The sequence below is a fragment of the Halichoerus grypus genome, chromosome 11 (assembly GCF_964656455.1).
Source record: "Halichoerus grypus chromosome 11, mHalGry1.hap1.1, whole genome shotgun sequence".
Lineage (NCBI taxonomy): Eukaryota > Metazoa > Chordata > Mammalia > Carnivora > Phocidae > Halichoerus > Halichoerus grypus.
The window spans coordinates 4951883-4978423 of NC_135722.1; the positions used below are offsets into that span (position 1 = coordinate 4951883).

The 26541-nt window shown below is 41.4% G+C and overlaps 1 protein-coding gene across 4 annotated transcripts in view; it reads left to right on the forward strand.

Moving 5' to 3' along the window:
• KMT5B (lysine methyltransferase 5B) overlaps nucleotides 1–26541 on the forward strand; it is a 55911-nt gene that overhangs the window by 16050 nt on the left and 13320 nt on the right. For 3 of the 4 annotated variants that reach the window (XM_078057712.1, XM_078057710.1, XM_078057714.1), the window contains exons 2-9: nucleotides 4059–4294; nucleotides 10625–10772; nucleotides 15206–15274; nucleotides 19541–19706; nucleotides 20105–20214; nucleotides 21725–21891; nucleotides 22181–22200; nucleotides 22282–22418. In XM_078057712.1, the coding sequence (XP_077913838.1) occupies nucleotides 4135–4294; nucleotides 10625–10772; nucleotides 15206–15274; nucleotides 19541–19706; nucleotides 20105–20214; nucleotides 21725–21891; nucleotides 22181–22200; nucleotides 22282–22418 (977 nt within the window). In that variant the 5' untranslated portion in view covers nucleotides 4059–4134. The remainder of the gene's footprint in view (nucleotides 1–4058; nucleotides 4295–10624; nucleotides 10773–15205; nucleotides 15275–19540; nucleotides 19707–20104; nucleotides 20215–21724; nucleotides 21892–22180; nucleotides 22201–22281; nucleotides 22419–26541) is intronic. The other variant, XM_078057711.1, reaches the window with a different exon arrangement.

Genomic DNA, 26541 nt, shown 5'->3' on the forward strand with positions numbered 1-26541 from the left:
TTTTGTATGTTACATGTATTATACACTGTATTCTTAGAATAATGTAAAGCTACAGAAGATGTTATTAAGAAAAGCATAAGTAAGAGAAAATACATCTATAGTGCTGTACTGTATTAAAAAAAATTTCGGAGCACCTGGATGGCTCAGCCATTAAGCATCTGCCTTCGGCTCAGGTCATGATCCCAGAGTGGTGGGATCGAGCCCCGCATCGGGCTCCCTGCTCGGCCGGAAGCCTGCTTCTCTCTCTCCCACTCCCCCTGCTTGTGTTCCCTCTCTCGCTGTGCCTCTCTCTGTCAAATAAACAAATAAGATCTTAAAAAAAAAATTTTTTTTTTTCCCACAAAGAAGTGGACGCTCACCGTTCAAACCCATGTTGTTCAAGGGTCAACTGTATTGGGAAATCCTAACAGAAAGATTTGTAGTTGTTACGCCATTTAAGGAGTGGCCAGTACTCCTTTCTTAAAATTTTTTTCTTCTAATTTTGGGATAAATTTCAGGTAATTTTTACTTCTAAATATAGTTAGTGGCCAATTAGCTCAGACACTGTCAACCAAGCCAAGACCATGGTGGTATTTCTGTGTGAGCCATCTGTGTCCCAGGCCAGAGAGACGGCACCCTTGCTTCTGTTGGGAGTGGGACCTCCGTGGGAGCTGTGAAACCTTTAGACTTTGCTAGCCACCCAGTGTCCTCAACTTCTGTTTCTCCACAGTCTACTAGTGTATCAGCTGTGTTAGCCTTTGAAATTCCATCTCCACCTTTAATATGTAAGTACTCTTTCAGCTTGTGGTCTTACAGGAAAACCATGCCAACAAGAACAGATTCCACACTCAGGAGGGCAGAACAATCAATGACCAGAGAATTAGTAGAGTGTATATTCATTTTGAGCTAGAAATTTATTTTTTTTAAGATTTTATTTATTTGAGAGAGCGAGTACGAGCAGGAGGAGGGGCAGAGAGAGAGGGAGAAGCAGGCTCCCCGCTGAGCAGGGAGCCCGATGCGGGGCTCAATCCCACGACCCCAGGATCATGACCTGAGCCGAAGGCAGACCGTTAACCGACTGAGCCACCCAGGCACCCCTTGAGCTAGAAATTCATAAGTAGCTCCCAAATTTCTGATGGTTTCACTAGAACTGGTTTTACAAAATAATTCATTTGAACATAAGTGAAGTTTTTTGTCTCAATGACAACCGTTGTTATCTGGACAAGTGGAGAGTATTGGAGCCTCCGCTAGAATATATCCAGACATGTGCAGTGTATTCATACTAGTGAAATTCAGCTTTCACTTTCTCTTATTGACAGAGTGATACCTTAGTACTTAAGTTCAAACAAAATAATATCAGTTGACTGCAGTATAAATGAGACTAAAGGTTATGAGTTTGCTCCAGTTTGGATGGATCATTAATCTTCAATTTAGTTGAAATTATGTATAAGTTAGAGTGGATCTCAGTCTCTGTTCCATGAACTGAGCTGAAGTGTGCTACTCAAATGATTTATTGGCAAACTTTCCTAATTCTCAGGGAAAAAACTGGGTCAATAGGTATAATTTCCTCAGATTAAAATTTTGGCATCTGTTCTTTGCCCCAACAAATGATCAAGTGAATGAGTAAGTAACTGAGAACAATAGTTCTCACACTGGAGTTTACTTCAGAACCACGTGGGGGGCTTTACTAAGGACAAGTTGCTGGGCTTCATCCCGGGTTTTCTGCTTTTTATCTCTGAGTGAGAATCGGGGTTGGGATTCAGGATTCTCTCTGGAGAGATAACTTGCTATTTCTTTTCTCTCTTAATTCTCTCTTAATTGCTCTTTTCTGTTCCATGTGGTTCTATTTTATGTCTCACCGTTGAAGGGTATTTAGGACTCCTGAGTCCTGAAAACACATTCTTCAGTCATGCTCCATAAACTGTGTTCTAGGAGGGCATTCTTGAGATGGACTTCCTAAAGGACCAAAAGCACTTTACCTTCTCCTTGTTGTTCTTTTCCTCTGAAGGTGCAGAACCAGGGTGTGAAGCAGAAGGCAGAAGGGCAGGTGGTAGGGGGGTTGCTGTCCACAGTGGCCGTGATTCCTGCCACGTCTTTGCGGGGGCAGGGGCTTCACTCACTGCCTTTAACAGCAGAGGCACCTTGAGAAAGAAGAGGACTTGAAGAGGTCAGGTTATAACTTTAGTATTTTACAGTTTAAAACAATACAGAAAGTAGTTCCGGGGCGCCTGGGTGGCTTAGCCGGTTAAGCGTCTACTCTTGGTTTTGGCTCAGGTCATGATCTCAGGATCGTGGGAATGAGCCCCACGTTGGGCTCTGCGCTCAGCAGGGAGTCTGCTTTGGATCCTCTCTCTCCCTCTGTCCTTCCCCCGACTTGCACATGTGCACGCACTCTCTAAAATAAATAAGGATTTTTTAAAAATTAATGTTTTGTATTTTTGTTGGGTATCATTAGAGTTATGACCAGGTGTACATTTCTTTTTTTTTTTTTAAAGATTTTATTTATTTATTTGAGAGAGCGAGAATGAGAGAGAGAGAGCATATGAGAGAGAGGAGGGTGAGAGGGAGAAGCAGACTCCCTGCTGAGCAGGAAGCCCGATGCGGGACTCAATCCCGGGACTCCAGGATCATGACCTGAGCCGAAGGCAGTCGCTTAACCAACTGAGCCACCCAGGCGCCCTGACCAGGTGTACATTTCTAGAAGTACTTCAAAATAATGTATCATTTGTGTTTTTTAAAAAATTAAGGGAAATTGGCCTTTGTGTGGGGTAGTGAGAGAGCCTCAGGCAGCAGTGCTGGGTTCTCCTCATTCTGCCGCAGCCCGATGGTGTGGCCCGGGCCATGGGACCTCTCAGCCTCTGTGGTGGTGGTTCCGTCTGCAAATCGAAGGAGCTGTACTAGGGTCTTAAAGCCCCTTTAGCTCTGAAGTTCTGTGTGTTTGCACTTTCTTATCCTGAAACTCTTTTAGTCTGATTTATAATAAAGCATAATTCCATAATGAGGTGATGCCATGGACATCCCTATTCTCGTTCCATTACCGGCAAAATGTAACCTGTTCTACCCTTACTTGCAAAGGTCCTTATAAATTACAAGCATCCCTCACTATCCAAATCATTCAGTTCCCAAATTCAGCTAATTAAAATTCAGATGGTGAAGGATAGCTCTGTATTAGTAAATGTAATTTCTCAGTTTTCATTGCTGTTGTAAAGGCAGACATTTCATGATGGGCAATACTTTGATATTTGAGTATCAGTCTCTGAAGAACCTTGACCGTTGACTTTAAATTAACAACAAAAGACAAAGCTGTTGTGGACAAAGCTTAACTTAGATACTCTTTCCTAAGCTTTCCTCATAACAGAAGAGAGAACTTCCTGGTAGTTTACTCACAGTTAATGTGCTGTTACCAAAACATGTCATTTGAGCAGATTGTTGAGGTGTACCTAAATGCCAACATAACAAGGTGCAGAATGAATCTTACTGGTAACTGAAAGGTAAGTACTTACGGAGCATTTACTATTTACCAGTCTATGCACAGCACGAGCAATGTGCACGGCAGGGTGAGCTCCCCTCAGAGTCTGGGGGTGCTGGAGACCTCAGCATGACACTGGATGGCTTGGGGCGCCAAGTGGTCTTTAAAGAGTGGAAATGTTAGTTACTAAATTACCCCCCCCCCAAAAAAAAGGCTTTATGACCTACAGAGGGGTGGGGTTCGGTCCTTGGCTGCTCCTTCCTCATGGCTGCCAGGGAGTCGCTCAGCTCCTCTCTCTCCCTCTTGGCACAGATGTGTGGCCCCGCCCTTTCCTCAGTGAGCTTGAGGGTGCGCTTGTCCTTGGAGACCCTGAGCAGCGCCGCGGCACACCTTGGATCTGCTCTGCACGGACTTGGTGTGCTTGGTGGGGCGCCCGCGGCGGCGGCTGGGCCTTGGCTGCTCCCGTTCTTCCCTCCTCGTGGCCCTGCCGCTCCTCCACGGCTCCCAGCACCAAAGACTTAATACTTTATATCTTTCTCAAGGGTCCGGGTAGTATGGTCTTTTATGTATTTACCTCCCGGTTTTGTTTTCTATATTTTGTTTCTGTCAGGAGAGAACGTTGGAATTATTCTCTGAGCTATCTGAAGAGAGCGACTCAATGCACCTGGGTCAGGCGGTCTGTGGGCATGAAGTGGTTGGGAGAATCCAAGAACATGGTGGTGAATGGCAGGAGGAGTGGAGGCAAGTTGTCTAATGACCATCAGCAGAGTCCATCAAAATTGCAGCACACGGGGAAGGAGGCCACGAAGGCTGGCAAACACGCAGTTGAGAGGAGGTCAAGCAGATGTATGTACACAGTGCGACTGTCCTTTTCATTGTGATCTGGCCGGTAATTCTTTGCGGCTTGTAACATATATTCTGTCTCTGTTGTTTTCAGAACGCTTGTTCATGTTCTCACAGTTAACTGGGGTTTTTTTTTTACCCTTTCAAAGTTATAACAATTCTTATTCTCATCTGATGTGCATACCTCTAGTTTAATGCTTAATATGATAACTATAATTATGCTCTTATATCCATGACCTAAGTTATATTTTGTAGAATGTATACCTGAGTGCTTCATCTGTTCTATAAAAAAATATTAAAGTGCTGCCACTGGATTTCCTATAAGTTCAAATCATATTTTTTACATCTGATGTAAGTATAAGTATGTCTTTCTTTGAAAACTTAGCAACATGAATAATCAAGTCATCTCTACAGGAGAAGTGGAATTTAGGGCAGCTTCCCAAATTGTTGCCATTTCTTCTATTTTTACGGGGTGAATAGTCGTTTATCCTGACACTGGAGCACTGGTGATAATGAGTTACTTTTTTACCTTGCTACCTCTTGGTGAGAAGGAGGCTACTGTTAAGAGTTCAGGAAGTAGTTCTTTTGAGAGCAGGAAAGTGCCCCAGGATAAGTGTGAACCTAAGTAGGCAGCTACATGAAGATATCCAACCGCGTACGGCCATGTTGAGGAGGATAGCTTTCTAAGTTCTTGCTTCTCCTGAGGTTAATTTAGCCCCCCTACAGAGTAGTTTTAGTTTATGTTGCGGTTTCCCTGCCCTGAGTAGAGTTGGATTTTCCTGGGACTTGCAGCAGTTTCACATAGATTGCACCAGTTCCGACTGATTATCTTCCTACTGTTTAGAGGTTCATGCAGTTTATTGGGCCCAGGGCGCTTAACATTTCCATATCAGCACAGGTCACTGTTTCTGTAAAAAACTAGGCAGAAAGCCCTGCTTGGGATAGGAGTTAGAGAGCCCAAGACTGAATAGATTCTCCTCCTCACGGACACCTGCTCACCCCGGAGCATGTGATGGGAACCTGAAGGAAATGAGAAATTAGTGACCGTAGCAGGTGGTATTGGCTCTGGTCAGTAAATTAGGCAACTTTTTTTTGGTTGTTTTTGTTTGTTTGTTTGTTTTTTCAAATGGCTGTTGGCCTCCTTTTGTGCATCATAGAGCAAAAGGTCTTAATTAGTTTAATTGTTGGAGGTACATAATAATGTAGAAAATGATCGTTACATGTGCTACACTTTGCCAAGAGTAGACCAATTCTGAGGACAGGCTGGGAAAATCCAGCGAGTGTGAAGATGGACAGCGTCACATTGAATGTCACTAGACAAGAATGGTACAAAGTGAGAGCCAACGATGAAGCAAAACAAAGTTGTGCTCCATCCTCAGTAACTACGGTGACTTCACCTAATAGCAGAGCCTCAAAGTACGTGATGCAGAAATGGACAAAACTGAAGGGAGAAATAGACAATTCAGCAGTAATTTGGAGACTTCAGTTTCCCACTTTCAATAATGAATTGAACAACTATGCAAAAGATCAACGGGGAAGAAAGACTTAAAGAGTACCCTAAACTAGTTCTTCCTGATGGACATCTGTATAAAGGACCACCCAATGACAACAGAATGCACATTCTTCTTAGGTGCACATGGAACATTCTTCAGGGTAGACCATAGGCTAGGCTGTGCAACAAGCCTCAATAAATGTTAAAGGATTGGAATCATACAGTGTATATGTTCTCTGGTTACAATGGAGTAAAATTAGAAGTGAATAACAGAAATTTGAGAAAATCACAAATATGTGTAAATTAAACAACACACTCCTAAATAACCAATGAGTTGAGGAAGTCCAAAGAGAAATGAGAAAGTACTTCAAGATGATTGAAAATGAGGATACAACATACTAAAACTTACAGGATGCAGCTAAAGCAGTGATTAGAGGAAAATTTATAGTTGTGAACAACTATTAAAAAAGAAGAAAGATCACTCTTCATCAGTAACCTAACTTCTTACCTTAAAACACCAGAAAAAGCAGAGAAAACTAAACCCAAAGCAAGCAGAAGGAAATAATAGAGTGGAAATTTACAAATAGAGAAGTAGAAGGACAACAGAAAATCAGCAAAGCTAAAAGTTGACTCTTTGAAAAAAAAAAAAAAAAAAATTGGCAAACCTTTACCCAAGACTAACCAAGAAAAAGAGAAGCCTCAAGAATGAAAGGGGACATTACTACTGCCTCACAGAAGTAACAAAAAGATTACAACTCAATATTCGGAACACCTGGATACCAACACATTAGATAACTTAGGTTAAATGAACAAATTCCTAGAAAGAACAAACTACCAAAACTGATTCAAGAAGAAATACAACATCTGAATAAACCTGTAACGAGTAAAGAGGTTGAATCAGTAATTTTTTAAAAACACTGCTAAGAAAATCTCAGGCCTGGATGGCTTTGTTGGTGAATACTGGCAGATATTTAAAGAAGAATTAACACCAATTCTTCACACACTGTTCCAAAAAATAGAAGGTAAGGGAGCACTTCCTCATTCAATGAGACCACTATTATTATGCCACCAAAACCAAAGATATCACAAGCAAAAAATACCCAAAGAACTACAGACCAATATCTCTAACAAATATGGACACAAAATCCTCACTAAAATACTAAGCAAATCCAGCAAGAAGTGGGAAGGGTTCTATAACATAAGCAAGTGGGATTTATCCCAGGAATGCAAAGTTGTCTTAATATCTGAAAATTAATGTAATACTACCACATCAATAACATGAAGGACAAAAACCCTAGGATCATTCCACTAGATGCAGAAAAAGCATTTGACAGAATTCAACAAGACCCCTACAGGGTAAAAACACTCGACAAACCAGGAATAGAAGGAAATTCTTCAACCTGATAAAGGACGTCTACAAAAACCCACAGCTGATGTCCTGTTTAATGGTGAAAGATTAAATGCTTTTCCCTTGAGATCGGGAACAAGACAATAATATCTGTTCTTACCACTTCTATTCAGCCTTGTGCTAGAGGTTCTAACCACAGCAGTTAGGCAAGAAAATTAACTAAAAGGCATCCAGATTGGAAAGGAAGAAGTAAAATAGAAGTAAAATAATCTGTTTGCAGATGACATGATTGTGTATATAAAAAGGAATCCACTTAAAAGCTATTGGAACTGATAAATGAGTTCAGCAGGTTAGATCAATATGCAAAGAATAAAAGTATAAAACTTACACTCTGGAAACTACAAGTCATTGTTGAAAGAAATTTAAAAAGACCTAAATAAATGGAAAGACATCCCATGTTCATTGATTAGAAGACTTAATATTACGATGGCAGTACTCCCCAAATGATCTACAGATTGAACACAGTCCCTGTCAAAATCTCAATTGGCTCCTTTGCAGAGAAATTGGCAAGCCAGTCCTAAAATTCTTACGGAAATTCAGGGGACCCAGAGTAGCCAACACAGTCTTGAAAAAGAACAAAGATGGCACACATGCACTCCTCATTTTCAAAACTTAATACAAAACCACAGTGTTATATTGGCATGTGGCCAGACATATATCGATGGAATAGAATCGAGAGTCTGGAAATGAACCCTCATGTTTGCAATCAGTTGATTTTCAACAAGCATTCCAAGAAAATTAATTGGGGAAAGAATGGTCTTTCAATAAATGATGCTGGAAAACTGGATATCCACATGCAAAAGGATGAAGTTGGACCCGACCTCATAGTATGTGTGAGAAATTAACTCAAATGGATCAAAACCTTAAGTATAAAATTCCTAGGGAACATAAGCATACGTTTTCATGACTTTGGACTAGGCAGTGGTTTCTTAGGACACTAAAAGCACAAGGAACAAAAGGAAAAATAAAAGATAAATTGAAATTCATTAAAGTTACAGACTTTTGTGCTTTAAGGGAAACATCAAGACCATGAAAAAAAACTCACAGAAGGGAAAGAAAAACCATTTTCAAATCATGTATCTGGTAAAGGACTGGTATTTAGAATATACAAAGAACTCTTACAAGTCAGCAGTAAAAGACAAACTCCAATTCAAAATGAGCAAAGGAATCTGAATAGACATTTCTCCAAGATACACAAATGGCCAGTACGTGAAAAGATGCTTGAAATCATTAGTCATCTGGGAAATGCAAATCAAAACCACAAGCTACCACTTCACAGCCGCCAGAATGTGTCAAATTAAAGGGACAGATAGTAGCAGATGTTGGTGATGATGTGGAGAATTTAGAAACAATCATACACTGCTGGTGGGAATGTAAAATGGTGCAGCCACTTTGGAAAACAGCCTGGCAGTTTCTCAGAAGGTTAAACATAGAGTTACCATATGACCTAGCACTTCCACTCCTAGATATGGGCCTAAGAGAATGGAAGACATAGGTATACACAGAAACTTTTACATGAATGTTCATAGAAACATTTTTCATAATAGCCCCAAAGTGGAAACAGCCCAGTGTCCATCAACTGATGAATGAACTAATAAAATGTGATCTATCCACACAATGGAATATTATTTGGCCATAATAAGGAATAAAGTACTGCTGTATGGTACCACATGGATGAACCCTGAAAACATTATGCTAATTGAAAGAAACCAATCACAAAAGATCACATATTGTCGATTTCATTGATACAAAATTTCCAGATCGGGCAAATCCATAGAAATAGAGAGTAGATTAGTGGTTGCCAACGGCTGGGGGAAGGGAAAATCGATAATGACTGCTCATGGGTATGGGGTTTGTTTTGGGGGTGATGAAAATGTTCCAAAATTGATTGTGGTGATGGCTACACAGTTCTGTGAATACGTTAAAAACCATTGAACTGTATGCTTTAAATGGGTGAATTCTATGGTTTGTGAATTACATTTCAATAAAGAAAATAGAAAATATACCAACCTGGTTAGCTTTTACATACCTACGTGCAAATGGTTTGATTGCAAAACATATACTTACCTTCTGATAGGGACTTAGATGTTTAGTGTTAATTTGTTTTTTGAAAGAGTGTAGAAAAGAAGGTTACCTCTCACTGTGTCTTTCATTCCTCCACACCTTAATTGTGAGAGGTTTAAGATTATACTGTTAGCGGGCGCCTGGGTGGCTCAGTCTTTAAGTGTCTGCCTTCGGCTCAGGTCATGATCCCAGGGTCCTGGGATCGAGCCCCGCATCAGGCTCCCTGCTCGGCGGGAAGCCTGCTTCTCCCTCTCCACTCCCCCTGCTTGTGTTCCCTCTCTCGCTGTGTCTCTCTCTGTCAAATAAACAAATAAAATCTTAAAAAAAATTAAAAAAAAAAAAAAAGATTATACTGTTAGCATAATTGCATGGCTGAAAAGACTATCGCTGACCTACATGGCTGAGCACCGATGAAACTTCACCCGGACGAGTGTGGCCTTCCTGTCCTCTCTCTGCGCTGTGTTTCTTCCCCACCAAACCAAATTACTTCACTTAGGTATCTCCGGCACTTCCCTGTTCTTTTTTTTTTTTTTCCTTTTTTTTTTTTATTAAAGATTTTTATTTATTCATTTGCGAGAGAGACGGAGAGAGAACAAGCAGAGGGAGAGGCAGAGGGAGAGGGAGAAGCAGGCTCCCTGCTGAGCAAGGAGCCCGATGCGGGACTCGATCCCAGGACCCTGGGATCATGACCTGAGCCGAAGGCAGACGCTTAACCATCTGAGCCACCCAGGCGCCCAGCACTTCCCTGTTCTTATCCATTCGTTCAGAATTTGTTTCATACAGGCTAGAAATCGGCCTGTCATTCTCTCTACTTAACCCGCTTCTGCCACCTAACTCTTCCAGTTGAGTTTCTGAACCCTTTGCCTGCCAGGTGGGGATAGTTCTCATCCACCTGCCCCAAAGCAGGCAGGTGAAGTGATCTCCTCAGGGCTCCTTTTGATCCTTGAGGTCCACCCTTCTGGCACTTACTGCAGAGCGTTTCTTGTGCTCTACTTGTTTCCTCCCCCCTCCCCCCATCTGTAACGGCTCCTGATGCTGTCTTGCTATGGTAATGAGCATCCACTCATCCCCTGTTTCTCATCTTCCTCCAAGGGGCTAGTAAGGCATTTGAGCCCAAGATCTCTCACCTAGTCAGACCCTGTTCTTGGGAAACCTGATATCATCATCTACTAACCAAAATACTCTCCATTATTTACTGTATTTGGCTTTCTGTTTATGCAAAAGGTACTCAGCTCTTAATTAAACAGATTGAAACAAGTAATTTCAATTCTGAATTACTAGCTTGAGAGGGCAGTGAAGCTAAAGGTTTAACAGGTAAATATAAGTAGTTTTCTATTTGAGTTACTTTTCTTTCTTTTTCTTTTCGTAGGTAATGGTAATTCGGGATTTGAAGGACAGAGTCGATATGTACCATCTTCTGGAATGTCTGCCAAGGAACTCTGTGAGAATGATGATCTGGCGACCAGTTTGGTTCTTGATCCCTATTTAGGTTTTCAAACACACAAAATGAATACTAGGTAATTGTAAGTCTTTATCCTGAAGTGGAGCAGATGATGATGTTGAATTTAAGAAAAGAGATGCTAATTTTACTTTTAGTCAGAATTTAAAATGACATTAAAGGAAAGATCTTTGCTGTAGAAGATTTTCTATATGTGAGCCAAGAAAAGCAACAAAAGCTTCCAAGGGTCTTGTCAGTTTTAATTCTGTGTTCTTATTTTATCTTAGGCTGTTTCTATTAAAATATAAAGCTGGAGGAGCATCTCATATTTTATTTTAAATGTTAATGATAATTATCTTAGCTGAAAGAAAAATCTTGTGAAACTTGAAAATGTATATGATTTTTTTTCTGCTCAAAGTAGGTTACATCAGGGTTGTTTTCATGATTTTATTGTAGACTTTTCTTCTCTTAAATAATTGCAACTGTATATAGAGAATTTTGCCATCATGTTTAACCTTTGAGATTCAGCTAATCATGGTAAGAGTGAGTATTTTTAAAGATGTGCTTTTGTTCAGTACACAGATAAGAAAAGAGATGCGTAAGTGCTTTATTGAGTATCACATGTCATCTGTATAAAATATGAGACTGAGCGCTGCCCATTGCGCTAAGAAGGCGCCTGTATAAAATAGTATTACATTGCTTCTAAATCTATTATATTCTCTTAAACATCATCTTTCCCCCAAAAAAGGCCATTAGATAATTTCATAATTGCCACCGGACACTAAGTCGGAACTTTACAACTTTTCTTTACCTCTTAACTTGAGTGGCAAAGGGTTTTCAAGGCTGGTGGAAGAGTGTAACAGCAGGGACTGAGAATGTCGAGCCAGTTCTAGGGCCCTGATCCCGCCCACCTCCCTCACACTTGCACTGGTGTTTGTAGCTCCAGGGCCAGTGACAGCCCTAGAGGGACTTGATCACCAGGTGACTAGTCACCAATAGTTGGGGGAGGGAAGAATTGGTGAGTAAAGGTGACTAGAGGAAATCTTGTGCCATTTTTTCCCCTTTTAATTCGGTCCCTTGCTAGAATTTAAAACAAGAGACAGTGTGATTCATTTGTATCAATTATATTCTAAATCCAGAAAGAAGTAATTCAGATAAAAATGAGCCTTTCGTATTTTCTTTCTTCTTTTTTTTTTTTTTAAGATTTTATTTATTTGAATGAGAGAGAGAGGGAATGAGCAGGGGGGAGAGGGAGAGGCAGACTCCCTACTGAGCAGGAAGCCTGATGTGGGGCTCAACCCCAGGACCCCGGGATCATGACTTGAGCCTAAGGCAGCTGCCTAACTAACTGAGCCACCCAGGCACCCCGAGCCTTTGGTATTTTCATGTGATTTTCTGTCATCATAGACCTTTTCTTGCTATAAAATGAAGTGACAAGTGGATGTGGACTTGAGAACTTATTTAAATAGCTCCCTGCCATCAGAAGGATAGATACCTAAATTTTGTAAGTAGGCAGGTGGATGACTGTTGTCTGGAAAGTCAGCAGGACTGGATGCCCTAGTATCCAATTAAAATCTGGTCTGCATTATTTTAAGTCCATTTCCCTTCTTTCCCCAGTGAGGCTAGCACCCGTTCTCCTAGGAGATCCTGATAATATTTAAGAAATGTGACTCACTTTCACATAATAGTCTTAGAGATACTCAGGGTATTACTGTAAAGGCCCATAATTATGACCTGGAGTCATCAAGCAAGAGAAGAAAGAGGTCATGTTCATTATGCCTTGTATACTGAAATATGGAAGCATGTAAGCCATCTTAGGAAGCATTGCATCAGAATTACAATAAAATTTTCAGTGGTTTAGGAAAGAATTCCTGTGTATTCGGTCCCCTCTCCCCCAGCCATTCTTTGTTCCAAAAGATGAGCAGTTACCTGTTAGTGGCTCCTGCAATAGGAAATAACTCGTATTTTTAAATAAAAGTCCTCCTTGACAACTGCTTCCCATAATTAGTTTTCATGTGAGTCACTTGGGGAGTCTTGTTCAGTTGCAGGTTCTGATTCAGTAGCTGTGGGCTGGGGCCTGAGATGCTCCATTTCTAACAAGCTGCCAACTATACTTAGAATAGCAAGGTCCTAGGCCATCTGGCCTACTGAGCTTTGTTATGACATAATGAGTGGATAAAAAGTTCCTTATCAGTAGTTTCCTAGGTTCATTTAAAAATGTACAATCTGGGGCACCCACATGGCATAGTCAGTTGAGTGTCCGACTCTTGGTTTCAGCTCAGGTTGTGATCTCAGGGTTGTGGGATCGAGCCCCGCTTTGGTCTCGGCACTCAGCACAGAATCTGCTTGAGAGTCTCTCCCACTCCCCCCTCCCTTCCGTGCTCTCGCATATACACTCTTGCTCTGTCTCTAACTAAATAAAATCTTTTAAAAAATAAATAAAAACATGCAGTCCTAAGATGTAAACTTCAGGGTTACTCCACAAATATTATTAAAATTCAAGACACTACTGTATCCAGATAACCCTAAATTAAAATGCAGGATCTTAAATTAGTTAAACCACATTAAACATTCAGAAGAAAACATTTGTTTGTATTTTTCAGTACAACATGTAATTCTACTCCTGGAGTTCCTAGAGTAGCCATAGGTGGTGTAGATGGTTGTGCTCTGCCCTTTCTAGAGCACCTTGGGCCCACGTGGCTGAGCAGGCAATGCGGCTGTGTCCCCGAGCGCTGTCCACCTTTACTAGAGGTGTTCATTTCAAAGGCTTTTTTTTTTTTAAAAAAAGATTTATTTATTTGAGAGAGTGCGTGCATGTGGGGGGGGGCAGAGGGGGAGAAGAGAGAGAATCCTCAAGTAGACTCCCCAGTGAGCATGGCGCCTGACATGGGGCTCGGTCCCACGACTCTGAGATCATGACCTGAGTCGGACGCTTAACTGACTGAGCCACCCAGGCGCTCCCATTTCAAAGGTCTTTTTCTTTTTTTTTAAGATTTTATTTATTTATTTCACAGAGAGAGAGAGAGCACAAGTAAGCAGAGTGGCAGGCAGAGGGAGAGGGAAAAGCAGGGTCCCCGCTGAGCAGGGAGCCGGACACGGGGCTCAATCCCAGGGCCCTGGGATCATGACCCGAGCCGAAGGCAGCCGCTTAACTGACTGAGCCACCCAGGCGCCCCTCAAAGGTCTTTTAACAGGCTTTTGTAAGCTACCATTAGGGAATACACAGAAGTTTTATTAATGAAGCTTGTTAATCTTAGTGAAAGGCATATGTGTTCATTTAATCTTCGTGAACTTGAAAATAAAACTGTCTTCTAATTCTTCACCTTTTGAGCAAGAATTTATCAGAATGTTGACTTATGTCATTCTCAAAGATAGCATTTTATAGGAAATGAGGAAAATCAGTGGTGCTGCATTAGAATAATTTTGACTGTTTCTTAAATTATTAAGCTTATGGACTTCTCTTTGGGGTATGAAAGACATGACTGGAGCTTGGATCTTCACTGTCCAAGCTGTCTGTCACTTGTAGGAGTGATCTCCTCGTTCCCATGTTTGTACATCTGTAATTTGATTGTCCTTTTTCAGTTTCTCTGTTTTATGCCTCTTCCCCTCCCTCTACTTCTCGCGGTGTACCGTCAGAAACCATGTTCAGATACAGTAGATACTTCACAGTTTAAGAATTTCCCCAGCTCTGTTATGAATGCTTATGTTTTAATCTTGATAAATCCCTACATTTACAAACAAGTTAGAGTTGTAGCATGACTATCTAGAAATGGTATAAACAAAGTAGTAATTTCAATTTATTGGGGAATATTTAGATTTAGTTGACTTCTGTCCATTATGAAAATGAAATTCTTCCTTTTAACCAGAGAACAGAGTTGCTGGTTATGCCTCTGATTTTTTTTTTAATGTCTCTAATTTTTTAGAAAGCACGTGGACAGGTGATAGTGTAAAGCAGGGGTGGACGCCTTCCGTGATGCCCCTTGTTGTAGGCGGCACGACTTGGAGGTTTCCGTCTCCTGGGGAGTGGGGGACGCTGAGCAGGAAATAACACGATGAAGAAATGGGAAGAATCCTCACAGGATTTTTGGAACTTTTCTCTATTTTTCTAATCCAAATTATACTCGGCTTGTCTCATCCTTCTACTGTTGTAACCACCTAATTTTAATTTTGCTTATTTATGTATTTGATTTTTCATATCCAGTATGGGGTGTAAATTTATAAATCACTTTAAATGTCACTTTAAAATCAAGCGCTTGATTAGAAAACAAAGACATTTTTAGGCCTTCTAACTTAATGTAATCAAGGGGGAAAGGATGTCGTGTGGGAAAGAGATTTTCGGCATCTTGGCCTTTGTTTATATGCTGAGTCTGCCCACGGCTTCACAAAGCTCTTGAGTGTCACAGCGTTTTAAGGACTTGTGGGACAACTAATATTGTAAGTCTGTTTCGAAGTTATAAATACAACTTATACAAATAGTTTTTATTGTTGTTGTTTGTTTTTGCATTTATATAGCGCCTTTCCTTCGAGGAGCTCAAGGCATTTTTCAAAATCTGACAGTTTTCCTCACAACAACCCTGTGAGGTAGGTAGAGTGCATTACAAACAATAATAAGATACCAGCTAACCTGTTTCAATCTTTATGATGTTCTTTTGTGTTAAATAATTGGAGGTGTCAGCATAAACACGATTTTTAGAACATTTTGCAAACCTTTTAAAATAGTTTGATCATAGTAATAGCTGTATTTAAAAAACCACTTGTACTCCATAACAGGGTAATTTTAAGAGAAAGCATTCATCAAAAGATCAGGAGTCACTCCCTGGGATTAGCTGAGCACTGATTGCAGGACTCAGCCAGGTATGTGTCTGGGGATTGTCTCCTTTCAGGTCCAGAAGGAATGAAGAGCTGTGGTTCTAGCATGATTCCTCAGCATCTACCAACTGTCCGTGTGCAGCTGAACTTTCTTCAGAGGGGGAAATGTGTTCACAATGTTGCCTCACCGTCTTCTTATTTTATATCTTAAATATTTGAGCATTTTCTCTCTCTTCCTCTCTCCTTCCCTTGCTCCCTTTTTTCTGTCCCCCTCCTCTTTCCTGCTCCCTCCAGTCAGCTCTTGGGTGTACATGCTAATGGAAGGGCACAGTAGTACAGCTAATACAAATCCGCAACTTCCCTTCATTGCCACACTGGTCACTTGGGTTTGGAAACAGAAAAACCAAATAGCAAGAAAACCTGGGAAGTCAGTCTCTGGAAAGAGTGGGGAACAGGTGTGTGGGAGTGTGAATTCATGTTTCTTTCTGCCCTTTTTAATAATAAATGATTTAAGTGACATATTTTTGTATTTCTTATACCAGCCATTGATCAGAGGTGTGGGAATGTTTGGTTTATTTAAAGTTGTAAAGTTTGTATTAAGAGAGGGAAGGAGGGACATACTGATTTGGAAATGCCAAATTCCTGTCTCTTGCCTCCCCTGCCACACTAATTGCCACCTCCCAGATACTGAATTCAAAAGTGTATATTTGTGTCCACCCCTTTCGCAGTCTCTGGCTGGGCTCTGTGCTGTGCTCAGTCAAATCCTATTCTGATCATGAAGCACCAGAGGACGCTCAGAGTCGTACACGACAGAGTAGGACTGGGCACAAGGCCGGGTAATAATAGTCCCTCCGTTAACAGCCCTTACATTAGGCCTTGTTTTCCTCATTTATGGAACAGGAGCATTGTTTCACATAACCTAAATATTCTTCTAGCTTTAAGAACCATGGTGTGAGGATAGCTTTGTACAGTTTGCATGGTAGGTTTAGAATGATTGTGGTTAAGGAGAGGACAAAGGGTATTTTTCTCCTCAATAGTAGAAAAACACTTTTTTCCAGGGTCTTCAGTGCCTTTTTGCTCTGGCTCTATTAGTTGTAACAATCTTATGTTATTAAGTAATTTTATCTTCCCGCAGTATCTGTTATAATGGGATTTGACTTGAGCTGTCAGCCAGGTGATTTTGATGTACTTCTGTAGGATTATCGAAAACAACTGTCTCATCCCCTTCCTGTCTGCACCCAGAACCATTTCTTCCTTTGCCTCACTGTCATTTCACGCCTATAGCAGCCAACTGAGACAGTAAGTTCTGACAGTAAATTACATCTTAAGTGAAATAGGGGTTCTTGCCAGTGAGTAGTAGCAAGGGGCAGTTTCGGGGGTTTTGTTTGTGTTCGAAGCAGTAGAAGTCAGGAAAGCAGAAACAAAGGCAGACTATTACTAAATCGCAGGTTGGTTATTTTGTGTTGGTTTTAGCATATAAATTGTTTGGCATCATGAACAAAGAGTAAGCAAAACTAAGGAGAGCTGACAGGCATTTTCAGAGAGAGAGGAACGTGTTTCAGGAAGTGGAGAGCGCACAGAAGGCCTGTCAGGAATAGGCAGCATCCATTCCACGTCTGCAGCTTATTTTTCTGACATGTTCTCAAGAGCTTTAGGTGAATTTAGCCCTGACTTTGGCTTGCTTTCTAATGCATCAAGCCATGCGGTTATTTTAAAACACAGTGTCACCGTTGGTCGATTCCACGTTAAACTTGGAAAGATGGCTTGGCTGTTTCTGTGCTTTGTAGCCACTTAACATCATAGATGAGTCCTCATATTCATTCTATAAGTGAACTGTTGCTTTTCTGTTTCCTCCACAAAACATGGGTTATCTGTTTCCCACCATTTCACATTCTGTCTTGCTCGAAGAGGAGGTGTGCCTTAGCTGACAGCTGCTGGGGCGTCTTGTCTGTCCTTCCTGTGCAGGGAACTTCATAGTGGAGCATTGCGGCACGGAGGGTTTAGGTTTTCTAAGAAACCCACTCTTGACAAAATAGCTTGTGGTGGCTACAAGTAAGTAGTTTAGTATTCTATCTGTGTGGAAGTATGGATGTTTCCACAATTCTGCAGGTGGTTTTTTTAGATCATTTTAACGATGGTTCTCTGACACCGTATTCTGACAGCTTAGTTAAAGACCTTCTGAATTGTTTAAAGGACTTGCACTCACCTGCCTGTGAGGGCTGGTATGCTAATTGATTGAAATGGAAAATAATATAGGGCATTGTCCGTTTATTCATATGATCTCTCTAGGATGTGCCTGAAGTCTTTCTCATAGTTCTGCTTACTAGTTGTGAGCAGCTTATTGACACTCTGGCTAGTTAGTTCCTAGCGGTGTCAGCTTGCATTTCTAGAGTGGATATGGGTCCTGTCCAGTAAACAGCATTCCCCCCACTCAGGGGCTCACGTCTTTCCTCTTCCTTGTTCTAGTACTTTCCCTAAATGTTGCTGGCCAAGCTGGCTCCCTCAGCCCTTGTTCAACTCTTTGAATCCACCCTCATTAAGATCCTCTGCTTAGACTTCCCCTCACTTTGCCTGCTGCCTTTTGATTTTTTCCTGCCTATGGTAATAATCTGCTTTTTCTTTAGAAAGCTGAAATCACCACTTTCCTCATTGCCTACATCACTGTCAAATCCAAAACCCCTTCTCAAATAGACCTTACACCTCCGTTAGTTTCCATACTTGAAAGTGCTGTAGCGTGTAGTTTGTGCCCTGTTAACTTGAAGTAGCATAACGATGCCTTGCTTAACCATTGGATGCATGTATGTGTCTCTTAGTCCCAAAGGGGTTTTCCATTCAAGAGCAGTGGTTGTGTCTTTGCTCATATTTTCCTCCACACCACCTGTGTACACAGCGCCTAATAAAGAATCTGTGGTGAGATACTGTGGCTTAAAATCTCACTGAAATGTGATGGAGACCTTTATGATAGCTTACCTGGAAAAAAATTCTGCTTGGATACTTCCTGTGCTAGAGTTTGTGCCAGATCTTACTTCCATGTTAGTGTGTTCAGGGTTTGCAAGACGTGCAATTTTAATTGTTCCAGAGTAGTAAGATGCGGAGTTCAAATCTATTTTCTCCTCAGCCCCTAATAGTTTTTTCTTAACAGTTTATTTCAGTAGCAGTCTAGCTCCTTTTTTGTTGCTGGACATTCCAAAAACAAAACAAAAGAACTTTATTTGGGAAAATAAACCAAAAGAAATTGACGTGAGAAGAAATTTTGAAATTAAGATGCAAGTTACACGTTTTACTGAGAGAACACAGCTTTAGAATAAGGGGCTTTACAAACAGAAGTCTTTTTTGGACCACGATTGTACAGTATTCTGAAAGCATGGCTGGTTTTATTATAGAAGCCTTTCAGAATTCTACGCCGACAGTTTTTTCTTTGAAATCACCAATTTATCAGTATCACCGCTAGAGTTGTGCTTTTTGCAAAACTCTTTGCTCTCTGAATGGAGTTATCAAAGATTAATTTGACATGGGTGTTAGAACATCAGGGTGTATTTCGGGACCTCTTGGGATACTAGTTGGTTTGGGATTTTTCTAACTGTGCACATACAGAATGTTGTTTATGGCATGATTTTGTTTGCTTCATCCCTCTGAAGCTCATTGCCTTGCACTCTTCTGGCTTGAATTCTGCATGTTTTTAAAAAAATCTTGTCATTCTAACTCTCAATTAGACACATTCTGTTTTAGATCTTTTGTACCATCCAAAGTATATGGCTAGTATGAGCCGGAATCAGACAGCTTTCGTTTGAGTCATCTGGTCATTTATCAGTTAAATGAGGTAATAGTAAAATAAGAATATCAAAGTATAGTTTGAAGAAAGAGAAGTTCTAGTTCCTGGTGATCGCTGTTACTTGAGCATAATTCTCAGGATTATTGATGATTATCTTTTGTTAAGTCTGGCTGTTTTTAGTTTATTAATCTCTTATCTCAGAAACTCGCAACAGTGGCCCAGGGATGATAGCAGATAACTAAAGTGGATGTTTTGATTTTGTTCAGATTTCGGCCTATTAAGGGAAGGCAAGAAGAACTAAAGGAAGTCATTGAACGTTTTAAGAAAGATGAACACTTGGAGAAAGCCTTCAAATGTTTGACTTCAGGCGAATGGGCACGGCATTATTTTCTCAACAAGAACAAAATGCAGGAGAAATTATTCAAGGAACATGTAGGTTTATTGATAAGATTAATGCTGTTTTTCTGTTTGGATAAGAGTAGAGAAAACTAAAGCTTAAATTTTAGTGAACTTGAAACTTTAAATCAATTTTGCATAAAGCTGAGCAATGTGAAGTTATAATCATACATAAGATCGTTTGTATGACTCTCCAAAGAGAAAACTTTGTCATCTAAAGGTGAAATTTACTGTGAACTTTTAGAGGAACTTGGCCAAGCTTCTAGGTACTCAAATATGTGAGATTTTAAAGTAACAACAGAGTTTGTTACTTAATGATCTTTAATGTTTTACGTTGTTGGTGATGGTTTGCTTTTATAATTCTGAGCAAGTCTAACTGGATAAACAATACAAAGTTAATATTTTCTTTTTTTTTTTTTTTTTTCCTGTTTTAGGTATTTATTTACTTGCGAATGTTTGCGACTGACAGTGGATTTGAAATACTGCCTTGTAATCGATACTCATCCGAACAAAATGGAGCCAAAATCGTGGCAACGAAAGAGTGGTAACTATTATACTAGTATAAGCCGTCATGTCATCTTAGTTAGAGTTCTGTCGTAAATAACTGTGGAAGTGCTAAGAGAGTTGTGGGAAGGAGTGAAGCCAGGCTCACCCTAAAGGAGCCAGTGCAGGGCCAGTGACTTGGCCCAGTGACCTGGGTCAGGACAGTGAAATGAGAAATCGGAGTTGAACCAGATCTGTCCCTAAGCCACCATGCTTTGAGTCTGAGTGCGGCTCGGTGACGAGGCTGCTGGAAGCGTGTGGGCGCCAGGGCTGGAGAACCTGGCTTCGAGAGTTCGTCTCCTGCTGGCCTAGAGGAAGGTGGGCTGTGAAGTCTTAATGATCCTAGGAATTTCACAGGTGGAAATTTTCTTCTGCGTTGCCTGCCTAAATATATACACAGACATAGATGTGCCCATTTAAATAAGGGTAGCGAAGTGGAGCCCAGGTAGGAGGGATGAAAGCCATTCGTGAGAGAGAATATTGGATTATATTTTTCTTCTGATGCCTGTTCCTACCTTATCTCTCAGAAGAAGGAACATGTTGCCCCTCTCATAAGCTACCGTCAATACCCTCAGTATTTTTTATAGCAAAAATGTTAGAATCAGGTACCTGAAAACGGGGTGGCCAAAGAGCAGCACGCCCCGGCCTCTGGGCTAGATGTGTGCTTGTGAGTGTACCTGGGGATATGTGGAGCCTGCTCCCCGGCTCCCCTGGCTCCCTGTGTTGTTGGTGGATGTAGAGCTTTGGGGTCTTGTCTTCTAGGGCTGGGCTGTCCAGTGTGGTGGTTACCAGCCGCTCGTGGCTCAGTGTGAACTGGGAAGTGTTGTCCGTGTGATTTATGTGCCAGATGCTATACTAACCTGTAGTCCTCATTAACATTTCTGCTGGAATAGGATTGGGGGTATATTGGGTTAAAATATATGACTAAAAGTAATTTCGCCTGGTTTTTCCTTTACTTTCTTAATGTGGCTGCTAGAACGCTGAGGATTCTGTGTTTGGCTTCCATTACATTTCTCTTGGATGGTGCTGCTCTAGAGGGTGGCATCCCATTCCTGGGTCCCTGTGACCTTTTCCTCCTGCTTGTCTCTGTCTCCCTTTTTTTTTTTAAATTTATTTATTTTATTTTTATTTATTTATTTATTTTTTTAAGTTTTATTATGTCTCTGTCTCCTTCATCCACTGTCAGCAAGTTGAATTGAGGGCAGCGGGTATTTGCGTCCTTCCTGCCTGCAAAACGTGACACTGCGTGCTGCAGGGGATTCAGAGACAGCTTAGCGCAGCTTCTGGCCTCTCGTAGCGAAGAGGCAGCTAGGCAGGCAGCTCTGGCTCGAGGCTGTGGGGCGTCCGGGGAGGGCGAGGACATAGCCCGGTGCAGGTCCCAGGGGCTCAGCTGGTAGACACACAGCTAGGCTTTCTCAGTTCCTGGTATTGATTGGACAGGCTTATTTTATTAAAAGAAGCCTTGTTACTTATAATTACTAGTAATTTTTAACATGACATATTTTAAATAGGAAACGAAATGACAAAATAGAATTACTGGTGGGTTGTATTGCCGAACTTTCAGAAATTGAGGAGAACATGCTACTTAGACACGGAGAAAACGACTTCAGTGTCATGTATTCCACAAGGAAAAACTGTGCTCAGCTCTGGCTTGGCCCCGCCGCCTTTATAAACCATGGTAAGCTGTGCTTCTCGGGCGGGCGCGAGTGGCGGGCAGGACTGCTAAGACTTAGCATGGCCTTGTCAGACCGTCAAACCTCGTCTCCCTTAACAAGAGGTTGGAGATGGGACCTCTTTATCTTTCCCCACCAACTTATTAAATAAATAATCCTGTAGTTGAACTCAAGACCTAAACTTCTATCAAAAGTTGTAAAATTATGTGGAAAGCTTATTTCAGATTTCTGTAATTGTTCGTGTTTCAGATCTTATCTACAGTTAATTGACTTTATCTTTTGGACATTTTTCAGATTGCAGACCTAACTGCAAGGTAAGCGGAGACATTTTTTTATTTCAAGTGTTTTGTTTCTGCCTCAGGTATAAGTTTCTTAATAAGTCGATTGTATTTCAGTTTGTGTCGACTGGTCGAGATACGGCGTGTGTGAAGGCCCTGAGAGACATTGAGCCTGGAGAAGAGATTTCTTGTTATTACGGAGACGGGTTTTTTGGAGAAAATAATGAGTTCTGCGAGTGTTACACTTGCGAAAGGTAGAGTATTGAGTAAGGTGGTTGTGGGCATGAGCTGAGGTCACTTCCTCCTCCTTTGCACGCAGGGGTCGTCCTCTGTGTTCCGTAGCCTTGCACCCGGCACAGCGTGAGTCAGCAGCCAAAGATGAAGAGCTCTTTAGGGACCTTGGCACCGCAGCCTTTAAAATCTTATTACCAGCTTATTGTTTTCTGAGTTGGTCAGAATACCAGTGTGCCTAAAGAGAGAATGGGAACTAATACACATGTGTGTACGTACACACACACAACCACACACACACACACACACACACACAGTGCCAGAGTGGGGTTGCCCAAAAAATGGCAAGTGACATTCACCACAGATAATCATGTAAAAACCCTGAAGTTGTCTTGGGTATTAACAAGCTGTGGCTTCTGGAATTTTTATGGGTTTTGTTTGTTTTAATTTTTTTATTCGAGTGTAGTGGACACCCCACAATATGCTAGTTTCAGGTGTACAACATAGTGATTCGGCCTCTCTGTATTATGCTATGCTCACCACAGGAATTTTTCTGTTTTGATGTCCATACTTTTCGTAATTCCTAAGTTCTGTCTCTTCCTTAATAAGGTACCTCTTGTGTCCCGTCAAGATTCTGGAGTCATTGTAGAAATCCCCCAGATCGGACTTAGCGGGACTCCTGGTTTCCACTCACTCACTGCACTGGTTTCTGCATAGAAGAGCTCCCAGAGGTGGCCTCACCCAGAGGCGGCCTCACGAGCTTGTCTCGCTGGTGCTGCGGGAAGGCTTCTGTCACGAAGCAGTGCACGTTGGCATAGGCCACACAGCAGAGCAAACCTGGGTTTGTTGAGTCTGTTTTCCTTACCTTGTACTGTGCTGGGCGCTTTACTAACCCTGACTCACTCAGTCTCCACGGCCATCCTGTGAGAGGGAGTACCAGTGATAAGTCCACATTGCAAGGACAGAAACGGAAGTGTCTGAACCCGGGGCAGCTGAACTCCAGAGCCCTCGTTCTGCCCACTTCATACTACTTTTGCAAATATGAGCAGGGCTGTCCGGTAGTGCTCCTTCTCCCTCTGAAAACACCCAACCTGTAGCCAGCCAGCCTCGGGGGAGAGAGTGAATGCCCCAGAGGCCCCACTCCCCTTCTTTCCAGGTAGCTGGCAGTATTGTCCCATGTCACGAGAGAGCAGAAGCACGGAGTCATGGTACTATCCCAGCCGCTTCTCTCCCATCATCGGGGTCCTTGCCATAAGGAATGGCAGAAAACCTGTTTCTGGTCCTGCTGAATTTTTGTCCCCCTCCCTTTTTGGGGGGTGGTGGTGTAAAAAGTTTATCATTTTCTACATAAAAAATGGTTTGAATGTTGGTTAAATCTTAGAATAGCCCACAAAAAGACCTTTAATCCATGAAGTAGTTTAATTATACTTGAATAATGCTTCAAAAATCATTTTCTAGGGAAAGCATATAGTGTAGCACTTAAGTGCCTAAGATCTGGAACTTGCATGAGTTGAAATCCTGTGACTGCACTTCATTATTACCTACGTGATCTTGGGCGACTTAGCTGCTTTTTGTGCCTTAATTACCCCATCTATAAAGTGGAGATAACACTAGAAGCGGTCTCACAGGGTCACTCTGAGGATTAAATTTATTATTTCCTGGGAGGCACATAGAACAGTGCACAGTTAATACTCAGACGTTAGCTACCAGGTTATTTTGTGGTTTCTGGTTATTTGCCCATTAGAGTGTAAGCTCCATGAAGGCAGAGATTTTTTTTATCCTTTCACTTACTACTACTGTATCCCCAGCATCCAGAACAGCGCCTGGCACTAGTAGGTTCTTCATAAGTATTTGGTCACTGAATGAACGCATGAACAAACGAACGGGGCAAACAGGATGCTAAGTAAGCTTTCAGAGGCTGTCCTGAGAGATGCAACCACATATTCAGGATTCCGGGCCAAGCCTGAAACAGCTCTTTTACCAGTCTGGAATTGCGTATATCAGCCTGTTCCTCAGACAAATTAATTCTCTGTGAGCCTCAGTTTCTCACTGGTCAGATGGGGGTGATCCTGTCTCCTCCACAGGGTTAGTGTGAGGAGTGGATAGATACACAAGCAGATCCATTTTTAATGGAAAGGCTTACTCCAAACAGTAGCCACGGCTCTTTTCAGACTATCTGAGCACTTTGATTTAAAGGTTGATTGCAAATATTCTTGAAATTCTTAGGAACACCTAAGAGGGTAAGACTAGTCAAAGGGACTCATTCAGTTATTCATCAGCTATTAATTGAATAACTGACTTACGTTAGGTCTAGTACATGCCGAGTAAACAAGACTAGCACAATGCCAGATGTGAGAGCAGTGCAGGGACATGCACACATGCGCTCTGCCAGGGCTGCAGGATGAGAGGAGGTGGCCCCGTGAAGAAATCAGTGAGCAGAAGGTTTACAAAGGCACTGAGATCATGGGTGAAGCATCCAGGATGCATTTGATGCACGTTTCTGACTATAACCGTCCTGACAATCACTATTGTGAATGTAGTATGTTCGTAAGTAAGTGCTGCGGATCTTACTGTGGAAAATGTGAGGAATAAAGTCTAATGAAGGACCAAAAAATAGGAAGGATTAGATTATTTTTAAGTTTATATAGAAATATGTCTGATGATAGGCAAGAAAAAATTTCTCAAGTATAGTTAGAGGAGATTTGCATTAACAGATACCAAAGTAACTAGGAAGCAGCGATCAGCATTTGGTGCTATTAGCCCAGAATTGGACAAACAGAAAAAAGGACACGAACAGAGGCCTGAGACAGCGGCGAGTGTGTGTGAGATCTGATATCACATACAGGGAAATGATTTGTCTAATGAATGATGTTAGTATCATTCGTTGTGCATCTGGAAGAAAACCAAGCTAAGTTCAAGATGGGTTAAAGATTAAAATTTTAAAATACAATGCAAAATTGTTAGAAAAAAATTAGTAGAATATCTGTCTAACCTTGGGGTGGTAGAGATGTTTTGAAAGAAATAAGGTAAAAAACAGTGAATACGAGAATGTTTGAAAGGTCAAAAGTAAAATCAAAGACAACTGATGAACCAAAGGGAAAACGGTACACATGTGGCAGAGTTAATAATCCAAATAACAAAAAGCTCCTAGAAGCTCATAAGGAAAAGACAGACTCCAGAAGAGAAAGGTAAGGAGGATGCCGCACAGAAAATCATGGCCATAAACAAGGCAGTTAAAACAGTAAGCAGGTATTTGTTGTCGCTATCAAATTGGCAAAATATAAGAGTTATACTCTATAGTGCTGGTGAGGATGTGGAGAAATGGGCACTCATACGTTGTTAGTCGGGCCATGAATTGTCTGGCAATCATTCAAAATAAGTGCACCCTATTACCCGGCAGTCAGTCCCATATGGGAGAATCTCTCCTGTGGAAATACAAGCAATCGTTAGTAAGGATTTGGTTTCAAGAGCAGTATTACCAGCAGTGTTCCTGGTGGCAAACAAAAACAAAAATAAAAATTCCTGCAAGTTTCACTAACCACCAGTGAGGAATGACTGAATGCATCAGGGAATGTTTATTCAGTGTAAAATGTACAGTTTTCAAAACATATGTTCAGTTTAGATTTATTTGTCTATTGCATAATGATAAAGCTGATTGCTGAGTATTACCATACACTTTGATTTTGTTTTTGGTTTTGTTTGCTTTTTTAAAAAGAAGCAACTGCATAGACCAGTGTGCAGACCGTGGCAGAGGGGTGGAGGATGACGCAGCAGGCACCTCGGGGTTTTGGGGGTGCAGGGTGGCTCACCAGCAACTTGCTTTATGGACTTAGATCCTAGGATTGTTTTGCTTGTTGCAGCAAAGCTGGAGCACGTCTTACTTGCATAAGTTAGAAAAAATCAGGGAAGTAGAGAAGCAGTTGAGTGGTAGAGTTTTACTTTAAAAAAAAACCAAAAACCTCTAATTCCAGAAAAAAATAATTCCACCATGATCATTTGTATTTAAGCATAACTTTTTTTTTTTGAAAGATTTTATTTATTCACTTGAGACACAGAGAGAGCATGAGCAGGGAGAGAGGCAGAAGCAGGCTCCCCACTGAGCCAGGAGCCCAATACAGGGCTCGATCCCAGGACCGTGGGATCATG